This window comes from Pristiophorus japonicus, chromosome 4 (genome assembly GCF_044704955.1).
Source record: "Pristiophorus japonicus isolate sPriJap1 chromosome 4, sPriJap1.hap1, whole genome shotgun sequence".
NCBI classification, from domain to species: domain Eukaryota; kingdom Metazoa; phylum Chordata; class Chondrichthyes; family Pristiophoridae; genus Pristiophorus; species Pristiophorus japonicus.
This window is the reverse complement of record NC_091980.1, coordinates 66,829,414-66,855,333: the sequence shown is the minus strand read 5'-3', so window position 1 is coordinate 66,855,333 and position 25,920 is coordinate 66,829,414. Positions and strand designations below refer to the sequence as shown.

At 40.8% G+C, this 25,920-nt stretch overlaps 1 protein-coding gene and 1 long non-coding RNA gene across 3 annotated transcripts; both read left to right on the top strand.

Moving 5' to 3' along the window:
- Positions 1-384: 384 nt before the first annotated feature.
- On the top strand, positions 385-19,947 carry LOC139262936 (uncharacterized). 2 transcript variants are annotated; one of them, XR_011593002.1, is made up of 4 exons: positions 385-1,007; positions 10,846-10,897; positions 11,260-11,310; positions 19,315-19,947. It is a non-coding gene; the product is annotated as an uncharacterized lncRNA (long non-coding RNA). The 2 variants fall into 2 exon arrangements; XR_011593001.1 differs by lacking the exon at positions 385-1,007 and having other exon boundaries at positions 10,714-10,897.
- A 4,253-nt stretch (positions 19,948-24,200) lies between these two features.
- Positions 24,201-25,566, top strand: LOC139262935 (heterogeneous nuclear ribonucleoprotein A3-like). Its single transcript, XM_070878258.1, has one exon. The coding sequence runs from the start codon at positions 24,388-24,390 to the stop codon at positions 25,366-25,368; it is 981 nt and encodes a 326-aa protein (XP_070734359.1). The 5' UTR covers positions 24,201-24,387; the 3' UTR covers positions 25,369-25,566.
- The last annotated feature ends 354 nt before the right edge of the window (positions 25,567-25,920 follow it).

Sequence of the window (25,920 nt, the reverse complement as noted above, 5' to 3'; positions counted from 1 at the left end):
GATGTCTCGTTTGTAGATGGTAGCAAGGAAAGTGCATCAACTAACCAAGTTGATTTTGTGGTCTAGTTCTCTACTGTTTTTAGTTTGAATGGTATGCTGCACTGCAGTCCTTTGCACTTCACCTGTTTCCTAAAAGTGCCAATCTAGCAAGATTGTTCTTAAAACAATGGGCCAAATGGCCACCTTCTGTCATAATTTTTCTGATTTTCTAGATGTTTTGTTCCATGAGATGAATATGATCTGCATAGATGAAGATTTTGTATTAAGTTGCTGTCTAAATGTCTTTACTGCAATACAACAAGACTGTACAGTTCTTTAAAACAAGTGTCAAATTAATGCTTTTCAATTGGTTAATGTTTTCATGCTTTCCCTTCTAGATCACTAACTGCACACTCTTCTCGTGTAGCCCCAGAGCAGGAGAGTGGACTATTTTGGGTCACATGCTTTTTAAACACCTCCCATCATTGCTGTCTGCCAGGCTGATAGAAAATGAGCTTCTGCAGGGATGAGACTGCTCTTGCTGCTGCTTACACCATTGAGTGCTGCATAGCTTTCTGCTGCTAATTAAATCCTGTAGTGCTGAAATGACCAAGTGATTCCCTCCTTCCTGCTCCACCATAGAAAGTTGGTGGGAGGGAAGGATGATGCCTAAAACTGCTTGCAATGCAAAGAAACTATATTGGAGATTCTGAACTATATTCGGATGTCATTTGGCGAGACAACTCAAAAGGAGGATATTTGACAGAAGATATCCAACTAGTTCAATTGGTTTGATAGTGGAGAAGAATAAGGCAGGCAAACCCAAAAGTGCAGCTAAGAGGAGAGTAAGAAAACCAAGGAAAATCTGTTGGGTGCTGAAGCAGCAGTAATGGAAGCAAGTCATGAAAATGCTAAGCAAGAGCTTGGAAGTTATTCCAGACAAAGCCACGGTGAAAAGGAATCACACCGGCAGGAAACCGGTGGTTTGATTGATTTCTACTGTTAACTATCAACAAAAGTCTTGTATTGTAAGGATGCATCACCTATCTGGAGGGGATCTTGGCACATTGTTATCAAGGACCTAAATGCTGTTTTAAAACCTTGAGCAGAAGATTAATTTGGTGGGCAGCTATGTTCTGGTTTGTCAAAATGCTCCCAGAAATATGCCAAACAGCCAAGGACTGACGGTGGATATTAAGGGTATCAGCATTGAAGTACCTTTTTGGAAGAGATGAAGGCTGACCTTTAAGCTGAAAAGCAGTGTGCATTGGCTCAACAGAATAGTGAGCCATAAAATCAGCCTACTCCAGACTGATCTGAACAGACTTAAACTGATTGAAAACAGCTTCATTTGCTTTGTCCACTGCAAAGTGGAGGAGCTACACATTCCAATTAGAAACATAAAAATATAGAAAATAGGTGCAGGAGTAGGCCATTTGAGCCTGCACTGCCATTTAATAAGATCATGGCTGATCTTTCCTGCTTTCTCTCCATACCCCTTGATCTCTTTAGCCATAAGGGCCATATCTAACTCCCTCTTGAATATATCCAATGAACTGGCATCTACAACTCTGGCAGGGAATTCCACAGGTTAACAACTGAGTGAAGTTTCTTCTCCCTCAGTCCTAAATGGCTTGCCCCTTATCCCAAGACTGTGTCCCCTGGTCTGGACTTCCCCAACATCGGGAGCATTCTTCCTCATCTAACCTGTCCAGTCCCGTCAGAATCTTGTACGTTTCTGAGATCCCCTCTTATCCTTAACTCCAGTGAATACAGCCCCAGACAATCCAGTCTCTTCTCGTCAGTCCAGCCATTCCTGGAATCCGTCTGGTGAACCTTCACTGCACTCCCTCAATAGCAAGAATGTCTTTCCTCTGATTAGGAGACCAAAACTGAACACAATATTCCAGTTGAGGCCTCACCGAGGCCCTGTACAACTGCAGTAAAACCTCCCTGCTCCTATACTCCAATCCCCTAGCTATGATGGCCAACATACCATTTGCTGCCTTCACTGTCTGCTGTACCTGCATGCCAACTTTCAATGACTGATGAACCATGACACCCAGGTCTTGTTGCACCTCCCCTTTTCCTAATCTGCCACCATTCAGATAATGTGCCTTTGTGTTTTTGCCCCCAAAATGGATAACCTCATTTATCCACGTTATACTGCATCTGCCATGCATTTCCCCACTTGCCTAACTTGTCCAAATCACTCTGCAGCCTCTTGGTGTCCTCCTCGCAGCACTCACCGCCACCCAGTTTAGTGTCACCTGCAAACTTGGAGATACTACACTCCATTCCTTCATCTGAATCATTAATGTATATTGTAAAGAGCTGGGGTCCCAGCATTGAAACCTGCACAGGGGCACTCCACTAGTCACTGCCTGCCATTCTGAAAAGGATCTGTTTATCCTGACTCTCCGGTTCCCTTTTGCCAACCAGTTCTCTATCCACGTCGGTACATTACCCCCAATACCATGTGCTTTGATTTTGCACACCAATCTCTTGTGCGGGACCTTGTCAAAAGCCTTTGTAAAGTCCAAATACACCACATTCACTCTGCTAGTTATATCCTCACAAAATTCCAGAAGATTCGTCCAGCATGATTCCCCTTTTTTTTATAAATCCGTGCTGACTTGGACTGATCCTGTCACTGCTTTCCAAATGCGCTGCTATTTCATGATTCCAATATTCTCCCCACTACTGATGTCAGGCTAACTGGTCTATAATTACCCATTTTCTCTCTCCTCTTTTTTTTTAAAAAAAAAAAAGTGGTGTTGCATTAGCTACACTCCAGTCCATAGGAACTGATCCAGAGTCAATAGACTGCTGGAAAATGATCACCAATGCATTCACTATTTCTAGGGCCACTTCCTTAAGTACTCTGGGATGCAGACTATCAGGCCCTCGGGATTTATCGGCCTTCAATCCCATCAATTTCTCCAACACGATTTCCTGCTTTATAAGGATATCCTTCAGTTCCTCCTCACTAGACCCTCGGTCCTCTAGTGCATTCAGAAGGTTATTTGTGTCTTCTTTTGTAAAGACAACCGAAGTATTTGTTCAATTGGTCTGCCATTTCTTTGTTTCCCCCATTATAAATTCACCTGAATCCAACTGCAAAGGACCTACATTTGTCTTTACTAATCTTTTTCTCTTCACATAGTTATCAAAGCTTTTGCAGTTAGTTTTTAATATTCCCTGCAAGCTTCCTCTCACTCTATTTTCCCCCTCAATTAAACCTTTAGTCCTCTTTTGAATTCTAAATTTCTCCCAATCCTCAAATTTGTTGCTTTTTCAAGCCAATTTATATGCCTCTTCCTTGGTTTTAACACTATCCTTAATTTCCCTTGTTAGCCACGGTTGCGTCACCTTCCCTGTTTTACTTTTACTCCAGAAAGAATGTACAATTGCTGAAGTTCATTCATGTGATCTTTAAATGTTTGCCATTGCTTATCCACCGTCAACTCTAAGTATCCTTTGCCAGTCTATTTTAGCCAATTCATGCCTCATACCATCAAAGTTACCGTTCCTTCAGTTCAGGACCCTAGTCTCTGAATTAGCTGTCACACTCCATCTTAATAAAGAATTCTACCATATTATGGTCACACTTCCCCAAAGGGCCTTGCACAACAATTGCTAATTAGTCCCTTGTCATTACACGTCACCCAGTCTAGGATGGCCAGCTCTTGTTGATTCCTCGACATATTGGTCTTGAAAACCATCCCTAATACACTCCAGGAAATCCTCCTCCTCCTCCACTGCATTGCTACTAGTTTGGTTAGCCCAGTCAATATGTAGATTAAAGTCACCCATGATAACTGCTGTACCTTTATTGCGCACATTCCTTATTTCTTTCTTACTAGCATTTGATACATTAAAATTGTGGCAACTTTAATGTTTCAAATGTTAGTGATTTATCCATAGAGCAATAGAGTGCAATAACAGTAAAAAAAAATGTCTGATTTATGGAGTGGGTTACACCGCATCCCAAAGTGCTCTAGGCCAAAGTATTATGTCATCTATGCCAACAGTGGTGGACCACACCTAGCAAGTGCACAAAGCTGTTCCTTTCAAGGTAGCTGCAAACATCGAGGACAAATCTAGCCTGCAAGAAGCATGAAAACAGGCTTGTGCAAAGGTGGCTGCATCAAAGAACTTGATTGTAGTATCTTGTGAAAGTACATGGGCAAGCAGCATCAATAGTGATGATGGGGCTGCAAAACAATTGAAATTTTCAACTGTCATTCATCAAGCAAGGCTTTGCATTGCTCGCAATCTCATGGATTGCTAATATCTGCAACAAATTAGCTGCATGAAAACTCAGTCCTGCTGATGTCGCCTATGCGAATAAACATGTTACATATTGAACATGAGGCGGTTAGAATAATTATTGTCCTCATCATTGTAAATGTGACCTATCTCCAGCAAAAGCTGATTCAACCTGCTGAACTACAGCATTGTTGGATCAGTCAGGAAGTGAGGTGCAGCTGGAAGTGGACTGAAATTTACATATCCAGTACTACCTGCTGATTGGAGAAAGTAGCAGCTAAATTTTACCTGAATTACTGAGCATTAAGTGTTGCTTATCTACTGCCCATTAGGCACTTTTCCACCTTGGGACCTACTCAAAGAACACTCTACAATGAAACAACACGCTGATCCTGGGGGAATTAAATGCAAAGCACCCTGTGGTGCTGTCAGTCTAGTAATGTTACTGAATGTAACCCATGATCTAGGCTACAGTATTTTGACCTGTAGAGTCCACTCACTGTAGCAGCTTTTATTCCCATGACATGCTTAACTTCATTAACACCAGCTGCAGTCAGCATGTACTTTGAGGTTTAGAGGATGGGGGGGGGGAAGTTATCTACCAATCCTGTTCATGCTGAACTATTCTGTTGAACTGCGACTACTCAGTCAACCAAATCAAAAAATTGAACAGTCTAAAAAGAAAATGGAGCATTGCATGAATGTAATTGGATCTCTCTCTCTCTCTCTCTCTCTCTCTCTCTCTCTCTCTCCAATCTTGAGCACAACCTCTGCAAGTAAGAGAATTCTGAAGAAATGCAAATGCCCTAGCCCAGCTAATTACTGTTGCTGAACTCCAAATGAGGCTATGCGAGAGAAAGCTCCAGAAAAAGATGACATCATCAGGTGAGATGACTAACAGCCGAGGTCTTCAGCTGGGCTATCTCCTGAGGTGTGGTTACAACAATGCACAAATCAGGCAAAAACTCTTAAGCAAATAATTACTGGGGTCATTATCAGCATGATGAGCTGCCTTGATGACTCTCCCAAGCAGTTTTTTCATGCACCTTCAAAGCATTGACTTCTTGAACTTGAGCCAAGCAGGGTTTAGGAGAGAAAGAAGCACCAATGTCCACTTGCGACAGCTATCTCAAAGAATGCGTATTGTTTGAAGTGGAAAAGACTTTTTGATGAAGTTTGGCATAATGTGCTATGATTCCCAGTGAGCTGACTCATATCAAATTTCCTGACTATACACAATCGCTGTCAGTGAGCACAGCACTTTCCACTTTTGCCTACAACAAGTTGTAAGTTTTGCCTAATGGCTGGACTCAGTTCCCAGCTCTGCATCTGTCCAATACTGGAATATGGTAATCCAGCCTGTTGCATACTGCATCAGCCACAGATTACGATGCGACAAACAATCCAGGACTAGGCAATAAAGGCCGCATTTGGTTTTTTTCAACCTGTCCGCACAACATTTGTGGACACTAGAATGGGGGGGGGGGGGGGGAGAGAAAGGCTTCTGGGTCTCTAGCCAAAGTGCTTGTGCAAGGCGAGGACTTTATTGCTGATTTTGAAGAACTGGGTACAGAACCCACCTTAATACATTTGTGGGCCTGTAGTACACAGTGGACCTTTGCAACATTCAATCGCAAGCAATTGTGCAAGATTCAACAGAGTGTTGGAGGGCCCCAGTCCCCACGCCAAAGTTAACTGATACAAGTTGCAGAATATCCAATATAAGTGAAAGTTAATTCATCCTTTCTAAACTTTCCTACACTACAACAGTACTTCACTGGCTGTAAAGCACTTTTGGGATGTCTGGTGGTCGTGAAAGGCACTATATAAATAAGTCATTCAATGTTGCTAGCCATAACTAAAACTTAGAACACACCACCCAAGTAGCCCAACCGGCTGACTTCATTTGAATACAGAATTCAAAAATAATGGCCCAAAATTTGAAGTCTGATGTTTCCCGTGGGCAGATGCCTCTGACCTACCAAAAAAAAAATCTACAAATTTACCTGGTGGTCCAGGAGGTTTGTAGACTTGTGCTCCTGGGCCTCTCCAGTAGAGGCCCAGTTCATCCCAGGGGCACATGTGGTTTGCAAACACTCCTAGGATCACATGGGCCGGCCCAACCAATAAAGGGGGAAACCCATTTCATACTTATGGGAGCTCCATACAGATATCCCACAAGTATGAATGGGGATTACTTAAATACACTAACACCTATATTTTTTTTATAAAACATTGCGGGTTGGAAATCATCAATCTTCCGCCATGTTTTGGCCAGAAATTCATTGGTCTTCTGGCGGTTTTGAAATACCGCTGGGGAGCGGACCACCGGCGTGCAAAACTGGAAAGTCAGAGGATTCTTGACCGATCAAGTTCCGGGTTTCAGCACGTGCGCAGTGCATGCCTAAACCTGGCACATACAGGCATAAATTCTGCCCCATTATGTTGCTGTCCACTTATCCACGAATCTGAAAGAGGGAGTAGGAAAGTATTTAGTTCCTGGCTAGCTTCTAATCTTGCTCATGAGATTGAAAGCAACTTGATGACTACCAGTTTTTTCTTTTCCTACATGAATATCACCCCAAAGATGCAAGGCTGTTAACTCGAGCATCTTGTGGGAAAATAATGAGCACAAACTTGAACCAGACATAGAAATACTAATACCAACAAACACCTGAATTTTCAGTGTTCTGAAATGATGGAATTCTGGTCTGTGTTTGTGGCAGCAGAGTTTACCGTAGAACCAGGAAATCGGTTGATTTTTCTGGTTTGGTAGTCTCGTTCAGACGCTTTTTGTTAGTGATGGTGTGGAATGTCCTAATTTAGACAGTTAAGATGGTAACATCAACTGTTTTCGAATTCAAAGATTAACATTTAGGTTAGAAAAATGACAGGAGCAAAATGGAAGTTAGGGGGGAGGCAAGAATGTAGGTAATGGCATACCAGGCCTGCCCCAGTGTTGATCGAGTGTATGAATCCACTCTTAACATGGTGATTCTAAGCTAGCTGATTTTAAAGGGCAGTTGGTAACATTACATAAGAACATAAGAATTAAGAGTAGGCCATTCATGCCCTCGCACCTGCTCCACCATTCAATGTGATCATGGCTGATCTCTGCCTCAACGCCACTTTGCTGTTATATCCCAATATCCCTTGATTCCCTTAATATCCAAAAATCTATATCTGTCTTTAAATATCTTAAATATACTCGAGACTGAACCTCCACAGCCCTCTGGGGTAGAGAATTTCAAAGATTAACCACCCCCCAAGTGAAGAATTGTCTCCTCATCTCAGTCCTAAATGGCCGATCCCTTATTCTGAGATTGTGACCCCTGGTTTTAGATTCCTCAGCCAGAGGATACATCAGCTCTGTCAGAATTTTGAATGTTTCAATGAGATTACACCTCATTCATCTAAACCGTAGAGAATATAGGCCTAGTCTACTCAATCTCTCGCAGGATAATTTCTCTTCTCCCTCCTCCTTCTTCCACCCCCCCCGCCCCCAAAAATCCCAGGAGTCAGTCTGGTAAACCTTCATTGCACACTCAATGGCAAATATCCTTATGTAAGGAAACCAGAACTGTACACAATACTCCAAGTGCGGACTCACCAGGGCCCTATATAATTGCAGTAAGATGTCTTTACTCTTGTACTTAAATCCTTTGTAATAAAGGTCAACATACCATTTGCTTGCTGTACGTGCATGTTAACTTTCAATGATTTGTGTACAAGGACACCCGGGTCTCTCTGAACACCAATATTTCCCAATCTCCATTTTTAAAAAAAATAAATAAATAAAATTCTACTTTTCTATTCTATTTTTCCTACAAAAGTGGATAACTTCACATTTCTCCATTTATATTCCATTTGCCATGTTGCCCACTCAGCCTCGCTATATCCCCTTGAAGTTTCTTTGCATCCTCCTTGCAACTTGCATTCCCACCTAGCTTTGTATCATCAGCAAACTTGGATATATTCCCCTCGTCCAAATCATTGATATAGATTGTGAATAGCTGGGGTCCAAGCACCGATCTTTGTGGCATCCCACTAGTTATAGCCTGCCAACCTGAAAATGACCTGTTCATTCCTACACTCTGGATGACAGACAGAAAGCAGTCAATTCATGCTAGTATATTGCCCCTAATCCCATAAGCCCTAATTTTGTTCAATCACCTTATTGAATGTCATCTGAAAATCCAAATACACCACATCCACTTTCTCCCCTGCCCCCCCCCCAAAAAAAAATCCTGCTAGTTACAACCTCAAAATACTCAACAGATTTATCAAACATGATTTTCCTTTCATAAATCCATGTTGACTCTGCCCAATCTTATTTTCTAAATGCCCTGTTACCACATCCTTAATAGATTCTAGTATTATTCCTACTACAGATGTCAGGCTAACTGGTCTGTAGTTCTGTTTTCTCTCCCTCCTTTCTTCAGTAGCTGGGTTACGTTAGGTACCTTCCAATCTGCGGGGACAGTTGTCAAATCTATAGAATTCTGGAAGATGACAACCAATGCATCCACTATCTCTATCGCCACTTTTGAAAACCCTAGGATGTAGGCCATCAGGTCTGGATATTTATTGGCTTTCAGTCCCATTAATTTCTCCAGTACTTTGTAAAAATTGTTACTAATACTAATTTCTTTCAGTTCCTCATTCTCGCTAGACCCTTGGTACTCCACTCTTTTTCCGGTAGGTTTTCATGTCTTCTGTGAAGACTGACACAGTATATAATTTCTCTGCCATTTTCTTATTCCTGTTATAATTTCTCCTGTCTCGCCCTGTAGGGGACCCACACTTACTCTTGCTAATCTTTTCCTTTTTTACATACTATAGGTGTTAGTCTGTTATGTCTCTTGCTAGTTTACACTCATTCTATTTTCCCTTAACAATTTCTTGATCCTTTGCTGAATTCTAAAATGTTCTCAATCCTCAGGCTTACTGCTCTTTTTGGCAACATTATAAGTTTCTTCCTTTGATCAAATACTATCTAACTTCTCATTAGCCACGGTTGAACCACTTTTCCTGTGGGTTTTTTGTGCCTTAAAGGAATGTTTGATTTATTAATTCTTTAAATGCTAGCCATTGCTTGTCTGTCATCATACCCTTTAATGTAGTTCCCCAATCTACCTTGGCCAGCTCTCCCCTCATACCTACATAGCTTTCTTTGTTTAGATTTAAGATCCTAGTTTTGGATTTGACTAAACCTTTCAAACTTAATGTAGAATTCTACATTTATGGTCACACTTCCCGAAGGGCCCATTTACTACAAGGTTATTAATTAACCTTTTCTCATTTGCACAATACTAGATCTAAAATTGCTTATTCTCTTGGTTCCTCAAAATACTGATCTAGAAAACCATCTTGTATACAATCCATGAATTTGTCCTCCACACCATTGCTGCAAATTTGGTTTGCCCAGTCTATATGTAGATTAAAGTCTCCCATGATTACTGTATTACCTTTGGTAATTTCCTGATTTTTATACTGTGCCCTATGTTGCCACTACTGTTTGGGGGTGTATAAACAACTCTCTCCAATGTTTTCTGCCCCTTGCTGTTTCTTGGCTCCACCCAAACTGATTCTACCACTTGATTTTTCCAAGCTAAGATCCTTTCTCTCTCCTGTCTTTATCCCATCCTTTAAGGGCTGCCCCTTCTCCTTTTCCATTTTGCTTATCTCTTCTAAAAGTTAAGTATCCTCAAATCAATCTCAAATTTGTAGGTTTCTGAATCTTGTGTATATTTTACAATTTCACAACACATGGATGATCTGTCATTCAAGTTCCTTGAGAATATACAAATGCAAGGATCAGAAGATATCATTGTGATCTGTCTCACCAGTAAATCTTAAAAGTACCATGCTATTTATTTTAAACTGTTCAACTTGTTTTCTCTGCTGAATCCATTTAGCTATCTCTTGACTGCCTCCACAGTCAGTTCTGCACATTCACCACTCTCTGCATAGTAGTTAAATCTAAACTGTTCAACTTCTCTCCTCCTGAGCTTGCATCTGTGCCCCCTTGTGGAAGGCTTTGCAGGTGGTGCATTGGATATAAACTAGATTATTTCAACTAGATGCAGAATCTATGGAAGTACTTTTTTTTGTGAATCTTATGACCATTGTACCATGGAAGAATAAAGCTGGTCTTTTGTAGGCCATCAGAAGTTTATTTTGGGCATTCTTGCCACTAAGCCAGTTTTGGATTCGGGTCCCATTCCAGAGACTTGATCACAAATGTCATCATTTGGATGAGATGTTAAACTGAGGCCCTTCTGCCCTCCTGGTGGGATGCAAAAGATCCCATGGCATTATTTTGAAGAGTAAGGGAATTGTCCATGGTGTCCTAGCCAATATTTTGCTTTCATCATTTAAAAAAGGATTATTTTGTCATTCTTTCTTCTGTTGTGGAATTTTGAGTCTGATTTCCAATTTTGTATAGAATTTGAGCAAAATAGTTGGCTTTGTATAAATATTATAGTTTTAACATAACACTGTTTTAAATATTTGAAAGTAGTCATTGACATTTTAGAGGCTGATGTCGGGTGATGTCATGGGTCCAGTGTAACAGCTTGTGTTTTGTTCCAGCTTGCTTTATACTCTGAAGATTTTGGCCTTCACTCTAGTCAGAAACAGAATGGTAATGTGGAAGAGTGCATCAATGCATTATAATCTGTTCTCATGCTGTCAAGTTTTTTTTTGTGTCTGTATTAGCTCATGTGTCGGATAAAATTAATGCAAATAGCATGAAGTGCTCAACACTTATGTTCCCCTAGATAAATCCTAAACTCTTAGCATTATCAAAAATCTGGCATCATTCAGAGTCTAGCTTATCTCCAGACTTATTTGCTGTAATTTTAAATATCAGGTTTGTAATTAGTATTAGAAAAGTTATAATCTCTTATTTTAGTGTCTGATTCTTTAGCTTTCTGTTTTTTGTTTCTATTTCCATATGTACTGCAGATGATACACAGTAACACTTCATTGCATTTGTGTCCAAAGGAAAACGAGTCGCAACTAAGCTGAGGTTGAACATGCTATTCATTTGCCATGGTAAGATGTGTAAAATTAGCCTATAATATTTGGTTAGATGTGATGGAGACCCCAAAGCAACAGCCTGCAATAATACATCCCCAATAAAAACACAAAATGGTGGAAATGCTCAGCAGGTCAGGCAGCATCTGTGAACAGAGAAACAGTTAATGTTTCAGGTCGACCGTCTGTCCTTGTTGCAGGGATTTCCTGGATTGTACAGAGCTCTGGCCTTTCTCGCAGCTTTTTAGAACTTGGTTTAAAATCCAGTGGGAAGCTGGTAGAAACAAGTTGGTTCCTGGCCAGAGTCCCGTGGGTCGTGGCCTGGGCCTGAATCTGAAGCCTCCCTGCCTGGTGGTTATTGACCAACTTTATCATTTTAAGTCTGGATTCCAAGTAAGTAGTCAATGTAACTAAGAGTGGATGAGACCAAAGATTGGAGTGCAAAAAAAATTCTGTACTTGGGGAACAAACAGTTATAGAAAGTATATAAAATATCAAAGTAGCAGTAATGGAAAAATATAATTAAATTGCCTGTACAGCAACATAGTCTTAACAACAAAACTGGGGAATTGGAGGGAATTAATAATGAGGAAATACACTTTGGGAAGGATGTCCAGGCCTTGGAGATCTACAAGAATGGTACTAGGGATGAAAGACTTCAGTTACATGGAGAGACTAGAGAAACTGGTTGTTCTCCTTGGAGCAGAGAAGGTTAACTGGAGACTTGATGGAAGTGTTCAAAAACATGAAGGGTTTTGATAGAGTAAATAAAGAGACATTGTTTCCAGTGGCAGATGGTTTGGTGACCAGGGGACATAGATTTAAGGTCATTGGTAAGAGTCAGAGATGACATTAGGTGGGGGTTGGGCAATTACATAGCGAGTTATGATCTGGAATGTGCTGCTTGAAAAGGTGATGGAAGCAGATTTAATAGAAATTTTCAAAATGGAATTGGATCAATACTTGAACAGGAAAATTTGCAGGGCTATGAGGAAAGAGCAAGGTAGTGGGACTAATTGGATCGCTCTTTCAAAGTGCTGGTACAGGCAGGGTAGGCCAAATGGCCTGTATCATTCTATGATTCTGTGATGGGGTAACTGAAACATGGCTGCAGACAGAACAGGATTGGTGGTTAAATATTTCAGGCTAGGAAAGAGGTTAAAAAGATAATTGGGAAGGCAAAGAAAATAAGTATAAGCACTTAAAAAGAAATAGTATTCAATAGGCACATAAGTAACACAAGAATTAAGATAAGGATGAGCAAGATAAAATCAAATGAGATACTGAAATGGCAGGGATACTGAATAGATACTTTGCTTCAGTTTTCACCTGAAGAGGATAACAAAAGAAATGAAAAAAACCAAGTCGAGGGATATTACAATAGTTAAGATAGAAAGGAGATACAAGACAAACTAGCTATTTAAGGAGGGCATAGCATAGTCCAATAAATTGGGAGGAGATAGCAGATGTAGTAGTATAAATGTTCAGTTGGAAAAAGGAATAGTGCCAGAGGACTAGAACAAGAAATGTAATTGCTATCTTCAAAGTGAGAACACTAATCCATGGAGTTATAGACCAGCTAGTGTAACATCAGTGGTAGGAAAGATACTAGAATCTTTACTATAAGATAACCATGCATCTAGATGTGGAGAATATAGTAAAAATTGGTCAGCATGGATTCCTAAAAGGAAGGCAATGTATAACAAACTTTTGTTATTTCTTTAAAGAAATAACCAGTGTAGCCCAGGGCAACACGATGTGGTATACATACATTTCAGAAGGCCTTTGATAAGATACTCCAGGTCGGGGCATGTGGAGTCAGGAGCTAGGTAGCAGAATGGATTGAAAGATGGCTACAAAATAGAAAGAAAGTAGGAGTTGAGGGATGTTTCTCAGATTGGCAGAGAATGTGAAGCGGTGTCCCGTCGGGGCCACTGTTCCCCAAATAATTCCAACTCTAAATTGGAGCTATGATGAAATTTGCAGATACCAAATTGGTTGATCTAGCTAATATGGATGATTACACAAAGACACACATAATCTTGCAGAGTGGGTGGCTAAATGGTCAATGAAATTCAATATGGAGTAGTGAGGGGTGGTTCATTTTTTTGTAGGAGGGATAGGTGGCCAATTATTCCTTGAAATCAACAGGGTAGATGAGCAAAGATCTGGGAATATGTGTAAACATCACTAAATGAATTGATAAGGCCACAAAGTGGGGTTCATTCCTGGAGGAATAGAATACAAAAACAGGGAGATAAATTAATATTTATACAGATCTTGGACAGACTACACTTGGATTACTGTGTACAGTTCTAGGCTCCATGTTACAAAAGGGATATTGAAGCACTGGAGAAAGTTACATCTCAATGCTGGTAACATCCTTGTAATCTCCTAGATTATCAGGAAAGATTGGGGCTCTTTTCTCAAAGTACCCGATGGAGACCTTTTTTTTTTAAATTGTGAAAGGGTTTGATGGGGTGGATTTAGAGAAACTGTTTCCACTTTGTGAGCCCAAAACAAGGCATGAATATAAAAGTCACTAACTGGTCAAATGAATAATTTAGGAATGCTTTCTTTAAAGTGGGGGGGGGGGGGAAATGTGCAATTTGCTGTCATGGAGTGGTTGAAGCAGATGGCATTGATGCATTTAAGGGAAGGCTTGATACATGCATGAGGTAGAAAGAATACTGGAGTAGGGTGGGACAGGGGAGAGGCTCATGTGGGGTATTAACATTGGCACAGTTGGGCTGAGTGGCCAGTTCCTGTGCTGTAAATTCAATGTAATTCTCTTCCCCCTTCTCTCCAAAAGATGAAGGATTCAAAACATTGTTGTTGGAATCAAACTCTGGACTCTCAACTGTAACCTGATCTCTTTAAATCTGCCTTCTGTACACATTTCTTAAGAGGGAAGTGTTGCAGGCAAGACTTGTGCTTATTTCAATTTTCTGTCTTCCCCAGTATTATTCATGGTTTATCAGTTTTACATGTCCCCAGAAGCTGTGACATGAGTTAGTTTTACATTTTGTCTTTTTTTGGTAGCAGTGGGAATAAAAAGTGTTAAATAAATGAAGGAAGGAATATTAACTACAGACAGGAGGGCTTTAGCTTCCTGAGGCATTGGGACTGCTTCTGGGGGAGGTGGGACCTGGACAAGCCGGACAGCTTGCACTTCAACAAAGCCGGGACCAATATCCAGGGGGTGTTGCTCGTGCTGTTGGGGAGGGTTTAAACTAGCTTGGCAGGGGGATGAGAACCTGAAAATAGATTCAGTAGGGAGGGGAGTAAATCTGGAATTAGAAAGCAAAAATAAAGTGCGTTTTGAAGGAGAAGAAACAAGGGTTTTTAAAAAAAAAACTTAAAGGCACTTTGTCAAAATGTATGTAGCATTTGTAACAAAATAGATGAGTTGACAGCACAAATGGATATGATCTGATGGCCATTAGAGACGTGGTTGCAAGGTGACCAAGACTGGGAATTAAATATTTAGGGGTACTTGACAATCCAGAAGGACCGACAAAGGAAAAGCAGGTGGGGTAGCTCTATTGATAAAGGATGGAATCCCTGCAATAGTAAGAAACAATATTGGCTCAAATGATATGGGTGTTGAAACTGTTTGGGTGGAGATAAGGAACAATAAGGGGAAAAAATCATTGGTTGGCGTAGTCTATAAGCCCCCCTCACAGTAGCAACTCTGTTGGTCGGAGCATAAACCAGGAAATAGTGGGGGCTTGTAAAAAGGAACAGCAATAATCATGGGTGATTTTAACCTCCATATTGATTGGACAAATCAAATTGGTCAGGGTAGCCTTGAGGAGTTCAGAATGTGTAAGGGATGGGTTTTTTGAGCAGTATGTAATGGAACCAACCAGGGGGCAGACTATCTTAGATGTGGTCCTGTGTAATGAGCCAGGATTAATAAACAATCTCCTAGTAAAGGTTCCCCTCGGAATAAGTGATCATAGCATGATTGAATTTCAAATTCAGATGGAGGGTGAGAAAGTTGGATCTCTAACCAGTGTACTAAGCTTAAATAAAGGAGACTATGAAGGTATGAGGGTAAAGTGGACTGTGAAAATAGATTTAAGTGTAGGACGGTTGAAGAACAGTGGTGTACATTTTAAGGAGATATTTCACAACTCAAGAAAAATATATTAGTGAGGAGGAAGGGGTATAAGAGAAAAGATAGCCATCCATGGCGAACTAAAGAAATAAAGGACGGTATCCAATTTTAAAAATGAGGGCATACAAAGTGGCCAAAAATAGTGGGAGGACAGAAGACTGGGAAGCTTTTTTAAAAGCCAGCAAAAACAACAAAAAAATGATTGATTTAAGAAAGGGAAGATAGACAAAGTAAACTAGCGCAAAATATAAAAAGATAGTAAGAATTTCTATAGGTATATAAAAAAGGAAAAGGGTCGCTAAAGTAAATGTTGGTCCCTTCGAGGACAAGACTGGGGAATTGGTAATGGGGAACATGAGTGGTCGAAACTCTGAAATATTTTGTATCTGTCTTTATAGTAGAGGATACTAACAATATTCCAACAGTGGATTGTCAAGGGGCTATGGGGGGAGGAACCATTCACAATCACTAAGGAGGTGGTACTTGGTAAGATAATGGGTCTAAATGCCAATAAATCCCCTGGACCTGATGACTTGCATCCTAGGGTCTTGAGAATTAGTGGCAGGGATTATGGATGCATTGGTTGTAATTTACCAAAATTCCCTGGATTCTGGGGAGGTCCCAGCAGATTGGAAAACTGCAAATGTAATGCCCCTATTTATTTTTAAAAGAAGCAGACAAAAAGCAGGAAACTAAACCAGTTAGCCTAACATCTGTGATTGGAAAAATGTTGGAATCCATTATTGGAGAAGCGGTAGCAGGATATTTGGAAAAATATAATTCAGTCATGCAGAGTCAGCATGGATTTATGAGGGGGAAGTCATGTTTGACAAATTTGCTGGAGTTCTTTGAGGATGTAATGAACAGGGTGGATAAAGGGAACCAGTGGATGTGGTGTATTTGGACTTCCAGAAAGCATTTGACAAGGTGCCACATAAAAAAAAAAAGTTACTGCACGAGATAAAAGTTCACGGGTTGGAGGTAATATATTAGCATGGATAGAGGATTGGCTAACGAACAGAGTGGGGATAAATGGTTCATTCTCTAGTTGCCAACCAGTAACTAGTGGGGTGCCACAGGGATCAGTGCTGGGACCCCAACTATTTACAATCTATATTAATGACTTTGAAGAAAGGACCGTGTAATGTAGCCAAGTTTGCTGATGATAAAGATGGGAGGAAAAGTAATGAGGACACAATCTGCAAAAGAACATAGACTAAGTGAGTGGGCAAAAATTTGGCAGATGGAATATAATGTTGGAAAATGTGAGGTCATGCATTTTGGCAGAAAAAAAATCAGAGCAAGTTATTTAAATGGAGAAAGATTGCAAAGTGCTGCAGTACAGCAGGACCTGGGGTATTTGTGCATGAAACACAAGGATTGTATACAGGTACAGCAAGTGATCAGGAAGGCCAATGGAATCTTGGTCTTTATTGCAAAGGGGATGGAGTATGAAAGCAGTGAAGTATTGCTACAGTTATACAGGGTATTGTTGAGGGCACACCTGGAATACTGCGTGCAGTTTTGGTTTCCATATTTACAAAAGGATATACATACTTTGGAGGCAGTTCAGAGAAGATTCACTAAGTTGATTCTGGAAATGAGGGGGTTGACTTATGAGGTTAGATTGGGCCTCTTCATTGGAATTCAGAAGAATGAGAGGTGATCTTATTGAAACCTATAAGATTGAGGGGGCTTGACTAGGTGGATGCAGGGAGGATATTTCCACTGATGGGGGAGACTAGAACTATAGGGCATAATCTTAGAATAAGGGGCTGCCCATTTAAAACTGATGAGAAATTTCTTCTGGTTGTAAATCTGGGATTTGCTGCCTGAGCTGTGGCAGCTGGGACATTGATTAAATTTAAGCCAGAAATAGACATTTCTTTAAATGGTAAGGAGTTATGGGAAGTGGGCAGGGAAGTGGACTGGAGTCCATGATCGGATCAGTCATCGTATTAAATGGCAGAGCAGGCTCGAGGGGCCGTATGGCCTACTCCTGCTCCTATTTCTTATGTTCTTGTATGCAAAGGGAACTGACCAGGATGTTGGGAAGCTCCAGATCAGCATCGAGAGCCTTGAACCTGAAGCTAGATGTTTCCATGAGAAGGGTTCTTTCCATGATTAGTTCTTTCTGGGCCATGCAGAACAGCTGCTAGAAGCTGGTTAGATTAATGGTAGAGGACTGGGAGCAAGCTACCAGTTTGTACTCGCTATGAGTAATTCTGTGACCGAGGGAGACACAAAATCTCTCTTTTTCTTCCCCCCCCCCCCCCCCCCCCTTCCTTGCTATGACTTCCAATCTTGGGCTCCATTCTTTTTTCACTTTCCTACCCCCACTACTACCCAGGCCTCTGCTCCTGCTCTCATCCAGCTCTGTCCCTGCACAGACCTTGGACCTATCTCTTTTCCTGCTCCAGTCTTGGACCCTGTTCTCATAATGCTACCAGAGGTCTCTCACCAGCATGTGTTTCAGCAGCTTCTGCTTAGAGCTATAATTCTGGATCCATCCTGCCAGCATCTGACACATGGTGCAGGTGCAACCCAGGCCATGCCCCAGTTTCCTATCAGCCAAAATGACAAGCCGATATTTACAGGATGAGCAATCTGTTTTCTGTCCTAGGGTACTGCTAAAGGTGATGATTTACTGTAACATAATTTAAGGTTTTTTTTAGATTGAATGCTGAATTTTCAAATATAAATAAGTGCTTGAAATGAAGGACTGTTTTGGTGAAGGGTCTTCATGTAAGACTTTATCCAGTCTTTAAGATGTTGACTGTGGAAATATACACCAGTCTATGTCTTTTGGCTTTTCCAAAATTCCTTTGTCTCCTTCTGTACTGCAGAGTTCAGTTTCTTGTTCATTTCCTTCCCCTTAATAACTAATCTCGGACTGATTTCCACAGAAGCTAGAACTAATGCTTCCTGATGGTACATAATGGGCACAGAAATGGGCCATTTGACACAACAGGTCTACGCAATTTGCCTCAAGTACTCCTTGTGGTGGCAAGTTCCACATTCTTACCACTCTGGGTAAAGTTTCTCCTGAATTCCCTATTAGATTTATTGTTGACTTATATTTATGACCTCCAGTTTTGATCTCTTTACCCCTCCCCCCCCCCCCCCCCCCCCAGAAACATCTCTACGTCTAGCTCATCAAAGACCTTGATTAAGTCACCCCTCCGTCTTCTCTTTTCTAAAGATGAGTCCCAGCCTGATGAGTATATCCTCTTAGTTATCTTTGAATTGTTTTGGCACCACCTTCAGTGCCGCCTCATTTTTTTTAATGATGTGAAGCCTAGAATTGTGTAATCTAACCAAAGTTTCTCACGTTTAATATAATTTCTCTGCTTTTCACTTCCAGCTCTTTAGAAATGAACCCCACGGCTCAGTTTGCTGTTTATGGCCACCTTTCCCCCTCTCCTTGGTGCTAAGTTTAAAAGTGACTTTAAAAAAAAAAACACATACAAAGCTATAAAGATGATGGAGACATTTTTAATTAAGCAGCATAGTCATTCTGCAAATTGTCCTGGGGACATGTATGTGGTTGCAGAATGTATTGAAAAGCAGACAATTCACCTGGAAATAGTGAAAAATGAATTCTAATTATTGAGTTACAGTTTTTCCCTTTTTTTAAGATGAGTTGTGATAAATAGATGTTTAAAAATGTTTGTCTAAAGTGAAATGTTGTTTGTGATGTGATCTTATCTGGTTTATCCTAGTGTTCAAAGGCATAATGAAGTTTGTAGCAAGGGAATCATCAGACAAGTGAAAGTGGGGAGAAAAACATAATTTCTAAATATCTAATGTGTAAAGTCCAGCCTGAACAAGCTTATTTAAAAATTGTAATTTATTTAATTGTTCTAATCTTCAGAAATATTTTTGATGCTTAATACCAGAGAACAGAAGTAAAGAGAGATTGGGAGCGGTGATAAAACAGCGGAAGAGCCCAGCAGTAAACAGCTAGCCCCGCAGCAGCACGGGATAAGAAGTAAAAAGAATCAGTGTGATGTCACAGCAAAGCAGGGAAGTGATTGGTCAGAATTTCTCTTTTTGGGGCATTGGTTTAATTTAAGAGCCAGGATTTAAAAACTAAACGTTCAAAACTTAATTAAATACATTAGAGATGGCCGGGCAGGTGATGTTACTGCTGCAGCATGTAGGAGCTGATGGATACCATTGAGGTCCATGACGACTACATCTGCAGTAAGTGATGGCTGCTCGAGGAACTTTAGCTCTGTTGATGAGCTGGAGTCCAAGATTCAAACACTGCAACACATCAGGGAGGGGGAAGAATTACCTGGGCGCTGTTACAGAAGGCAGTCAGATTAATTAATTCAAATTTGGTCCGTGGTCAGCGACAAGTGTGACTATGAGCAAGACAGGTTTGGAGACCCAAGAGGTAGTGATGGAGGAGCCTCAGCCCTTGCAATTGTTTAACAGATATGAGATTCTTACTCCTTGTGTGAATGAGAGCAGGGAAGATGAGCAAACTGACCACAACACAGGTACAGGAGGCCATTCAAATTTGTGGTTGGGGGGGGGGTAGGGAAAGAGAAAGCAAAGTTGTAGTGACAGAACAGTATCATTAGAGGTATAGATACTGTTCTCTGCAGCTGAGAGCATGAGTCCCAAAGGCTGGACATCTCTGGTTGGTGAGGAATTTGAGTGAGTGGGAAGATCCAGTTGTCATGGTCCATGTAAGTACCAGCAAAATAAGTAGAAGAGATTCTGCTGAGGGAGTATGAGCAGCTAGGGGCCAAATTAAAAAGCAGCGCCACAAAGATGATGATCTCTATTACTACCTGAGCCACAAGCAAATTTGCATAGGGTAAATAAGATCAGAGAAACACATGGCTCAAAGACTGGTGTGGGGGGAAATGGGTTTTGGTTAATGGGACACAGGCACCAGTACTGGGGTAAGCGGGAGTTGTTCCATTGGGACGGGCTTCATGAACCATGCTGGAACTAGTGTCCTGGCGAATCAAATAACTAGGGCTGTAGAGGGCTTTAAACTAGTGGGTGGGAGGGTTAGGGTGAGTGGAAATTTTAAAAAGTCAAAGAGCAAGGTGACACTGGGAGAAATGAACTAGGGTGTGACCAGAAGGGACAATATATAAACATGAAAGTGGGGTCAAAGCAGGGAAAAATGTTTGTTTTTAAATTAAAAGCTCTATCTGAATTCACACAGCATTTGTAACAAAATAGAGGAGTTGACTGCACAAATAGATATAAATGGGTATGATCTGATAGCCATTAGAGACATGGTTGCAAGGTGACCAAGGCTGGAAACTGAATCTTCAGGTACTTGACAATTCAGAAAGATAGATGGAAAGGAAAAGGAGGTGGGGTAGCTCTGGTAATAAAGGATGAGATCCGTGCAGTAGTGAGAAATGATATTGGCTCAAGATCAAGATGTAGAATCAATTTGGGAGGAAAAAAGAAATAAGGGGAAGAAGTCACTAGTGGGCATAGTCTATAGGCCCGCTAACAGTAGCTACACTGATGGATGGATTATAAATCAAGAAATAATGGAGACTTGTAAAAATAAAAACAGCAATAATGGGTGATTTTAATCTTTATTGATTGGGCAAATCAAATTGGCCAAGGTAGCCTTGAGGTGTTCATGTATCCAGTTTCTTTGGACAGTAGGTTTGGATGATTTCCTTGAACAGTACATTGTGGAACCAACCAGGGAGCAGGCTATCTTGGGTCTGGTATTGTGTAATGAGACTGGATTAATAAATGATCTAGTAAAGGATCCTGCAGGAAAGAGTGATCATAGCATGGTTGAATTTCAAATTCAGTTGGAGGGTGAGAAAGTTGGATCTCAAACCAGTGCCTTGAACTTAAATGAAGGAGACTACAAAGGTATGAAGGCAGAGTTGGCTAAAGTGGACTAGGAAATTAGATTAAAGTGTAAGATGGTTGATGAGCAGTGGTGGACATTTAAGAAGATATTACATAACTTTCAACAAAAATATATTCCTGAGAAGGAAAGACTGAGAAGGAAGAACCTGTGGCTAACTAAAGAAATAAAGGATGGTATCAAATTGAAAACAATGGCATACAAAGTGGGCAAGTTTACTAGAAGGCCAGAGGATTGGGAAACTTTATTTATTAAAAAAAGTGACTATTTATTTTTTTAAAAGAGGGAAGATAGATTGAGGGTAAACTAGCAAAATATAAATGGATAGGAAGACTTTCTACACGTGTATATAAAAAGGAAGAAGGTAGCTAAAGTAAATGTTGGTCCCTTAGAGGATGAGACTGGAGAACAGAGAAATGGTGCAGACTTCAAACAAATTTTGTATTGGTCTTCACGGTAGACACCAAAAACATCCCAATAATGGATAATCAAGGGGCTATAAAAAGGAAGGAACTTAATACTATCACTAAAGAAGTAGTACTTGGTAAAATAATGGGACTAAAGGTGGACAAGTCCCCTGGACCTGATGGCTTGCATCCTAGGGTCTAAAAGAAGTGGCTGCAGAGATAGTGGATGCATTAGTTGTAATCTACCAAAATGCCCTGAATTCTGAGGAGGTCCCAGCAGATTGGAAAACCGCAAATGTAATGCCCCTATTTATATATTTTTTTAAAGAGGCAAACAGAAAGCAGGAAACTACAGTCCGGTTATCCTAACATCTGTCGTTGGGGAAAATGTTGGAGTCCATTATTAAGGAAGCCGTTTTAGGACATTTGGGAAAAGCATAATAGTCAAGCAGAATCAGCATGGTTTTATGAATGGGAAATCATGTTTGACAAATTTGCTGGAGTTCTTTGAGGATGTAATGAGCAGGGTGGATATGGGAGAACCAGTGTATGTGGTGTATTCGGATTTCCAGAAGGCATTCGATAAGGTGCCAAATAAAAGGTTACTGCACAAGATAAAAGCTCATGGAGTTGAGGGTAATATATTAGCATGGATAGCGGATTGGCTAACATTTGGCAGATGGTGTATAATGTGGGAAAGTGAGATTATCCACTTTAGAAGGAAAAATAAAGCAAATTTTAAATGGAGAGAAATTACAAAATGCTGCAGTACAGAGGGACCTGGTGGTCCTTGTGCATGAAACACACAATTAGTATACAGATACAGCAAGTAATCAGGAAGGTAAATAGAATGTTGGCCTGTATTGCAAAGGGGATGGAGTATAAAAGCAAAAGTCCTGCTACAACTGTACAGGGTATTGGTGAGACCACACCTGGAGTACTGCGTACAGTTTTGGTCTCTGTATTTAAGGAGGGATATACTTGCATTGGAGGCAGTTCAGAGAAGGTTCACTTGGTTGATTCTGGAGATGAAGGGGTTGACTTATGAGGAAAGGTTGAGTAGATTGGGCCTATACTCATTGGAGTTTAGAAGAATTAGGTGATCTTATTGAAACATAAGATAGAGGGGGCTTGACAAGGTAGATGCAGAGTATGTTTCTCCCTGTGGGGGAATGGAGAATCTAGAACCAGGGGCATAGTTTCAGAATAAGGGGTCACCCATTTAAAACTGATGAGGAGGAATTTCTTAAGACTGTGGAATTCCCTACCCCAAAGAGCTGAGTCATTGAATATATTTAAGGTGGAGATTGATAAAATTTTGAATAAGGGAGTGAAGGGTTATTGAATGGCAGAGCAGGCTTGAGGGGCCAAATGGCTTCCTCCTGCTCCTATTTGTTACACAGCACAAATAGACCATTTGGCCCAACCAGTCCATCCCAAAGTTATCCTTCAAAGTTAAATGGTCTATCCTGAATCCCATTCTATTAACACATTTTCTGTTTAACTTCAGCAGCTTGATCTGTTCCAATGAGAATAAGTTTCGACCATGATTCAGAAGTTCCAGTTCTTCTCAACCAAGTTAATGGCACATGTGGATCAATGAACTGTCCTTGACTTTAAGCTTATTTTATATATTTTGAAAGTTTAAAAAAAAACTTCAATCAGTACATCTGCAGCCTGTGTACAGCACAACTGCTTTATTTTATATTTTACCCTGCATGTGTAAAAGTTTATTGCTTTCGGTGATATTTGAATTCCTTCCATAAATTAAGATGGCAATGCCCCAATGATGGCATGACATTTTACAGCAAAAAAAATGGAGGCAAAAGGTTTTATTAAATATTTGAGAAGTAAAGGAGAATGTCTTTATTACTATAGAACTTAAATTATGAACTGTTAAATCCTGCATATTGGTATATTCATTTGGGGAGAATATTAAAAAGAAACTACAGGAAACATGATTGTCGTACCAGGAGAGGGAGGATTAAAGATTGATATTTCAGGAAATCACCTTTTTGGAATATACGCGTTCCACATAAAATTTACATTTCTAATACACTGTTAGCATTACCTGTAATTCTGAATATCTCTAAATACTAGTGAAAAATATATTTCTGCGGTGATTGTGTTCTCACCCACACCAATAACGGCACACGTGCAGATTTCTGAGCTGTTCATGATTTAGGTTTTACACTAGCATTGGCCGTCAAACTAGAGATGTTAAATTACACTCCAAACAAAACCGATCAGAGAAAGGCAATGCATAATATCGCTTTATTTTTTGTAACCATAATGCTCGTACTGATTCAGGAAAAGTGAACTACAAACTAATCAGGCAGGGTTAATTTACAACAAATCGCAAAAAGAAACTTGTTAAGTCTGAACAGTTAACCATACCTGTTAAAGGTTAAAATTTACTTTTTGCTATTATAGTACGGTACTAAATGTTGCAGTTTGAGGCAATCATTCCGAAGTATCTATCTATCTGCCGCTAATATTTCTGCTGAGGACAATGGAACAGACAGGCTGGTGAACTGCAGCACAGAATGGGGCCGGGGTTACCTAGCAGCCAGAAACTGTCCAATCAGGAGGACGCAGCTTGGGCGAGGCCCCGCCCCCCGCGCAGCCGCTTTATAAAGCGCTCATTAGGCAGGCAGTCAGTCTCCTGCAGTGTGAAGTGAAAGCCGTTGTACAACATGGCGAGGGAACAGCTCTGTAAGCTATTTGTTGGCGGGCTCAGCTTTGAAACGGTCGAAGGCAACCTGAGAAACCATTTTGAGCAATGGGGGCAGCTCACTGACTGTGTTGTAGTACAAGATACAATCACCAGGCGCCCCCGAGGCTTTGGCTTTGTCACATACTCTTCGCCGAGCGAGGCGGATGCTGCAATGGCTGCTAGGCCTCATGTCTTAGATGGCCGCACGGTGGATCTCAAGCGAGCTGTGCCGAGGGAAGACTCCAACAAACCTGGCTTCAACATTAAGGTAAAGAAGATCTTTGTTGGCGGTATAAAAGATAACCTTGACGAGAGTGATTTACAAAGCTACTTCTCAAGCTATGGTATAATTGAAAAAGTAGATGTGATCTGTGACCGAGACACTGGCAAGAAAAGAGGCTTTGCCTTTGTGTACTTCGATGACCATGATTCTGTTGATAAAGCTGTTATACAGAAGTACCACATGATTAATGGCTACCGGTGTGAAGTCAAGAAAGGTTTGTCGAAGTTAGAAATGCAGAGCGGAAGTAGACCTCGCGGTCGAGGTGGCAACTTTGCCCAAAGAAACGGCCGGAGTGATGGCAATTTCGGAAATTCAGCTGGATATGGTGCCCAAGGCGGCGGAGGCAGCTACTACAATGATCGAGGAAATCGAAGCGACGTCTATGGTGGTTATGGTGATGGGGGGTATCCCCGACGTGATCGTTCCTTTTCAGGCGGAAGTTACGGTGATCGAATTCGGGATTATAGCTTTGCGAGCTATGGTGGCGGAGAAAGAGGATACAATAATGAACATTTCGACGATGCATATGATAACTTTGGGAGCTATTCCCCTGAGCAGTCCAACTACGGTCCCATGAGAGGACGGGGCGGTATGGATAAATATGGTGCTGGACCCTATAGGGGAGATTATGGTATCAATAGAAGCAGAAACAGAGATTTTGGTGGATGTGCCTTTTAACATGCGCATGAAGTTAATGTGTAAGGGGGAAGTATTTGATTTGTACACATGGCTATGAAGCTAAAAGTGAATTGTGTGTAAAATGTGTAAGGGGGACGTATTTCATATGTACACAGAAGTAGCTGTAAAGCTACATAATGTATTCAACTAATCAAGGATAATTGTATACTTTTTTCACAATAAAAAAAATTCAGTTTACATTCTGTCTAGCTTAACTTGGTAAGTCTGGAAAAATTATTGATTTTTGATTAGGAGTATGAGCATTTTAATTAGCTAGCGAGCTCGGGGAGGACAGAAACCTCCCGTGGAGCAGAAGGTGTCCCTTTTCGTTGGAAGAAAGACTGCAAACAACATATACTTTTGAGAAATTGTGATGTTGATTGAATCTAAGATCCTGAGACTAAACCCCGACTTGTCTCCCTACCTCTGCATTATGATTGGAATTTGAAAGTGTAGAACTAGATATTTGATTTGAATCTATAAACATGCGTTCAAAGACATACTGGAAAAGGAGGAGGAGGAGAAGCAGGAAGTGCTTATGATTGGTGGTTA

Excerpts from the sequence above, each read along its gene's own strand:
- LOC139262935 (XM_070878258.1), top strand. The coding sequence starts at position 24,388 with ATGGCGAGGGAACAGCTCTGTAAGCTATTTGTTGGCGGGCTCAGCTTT.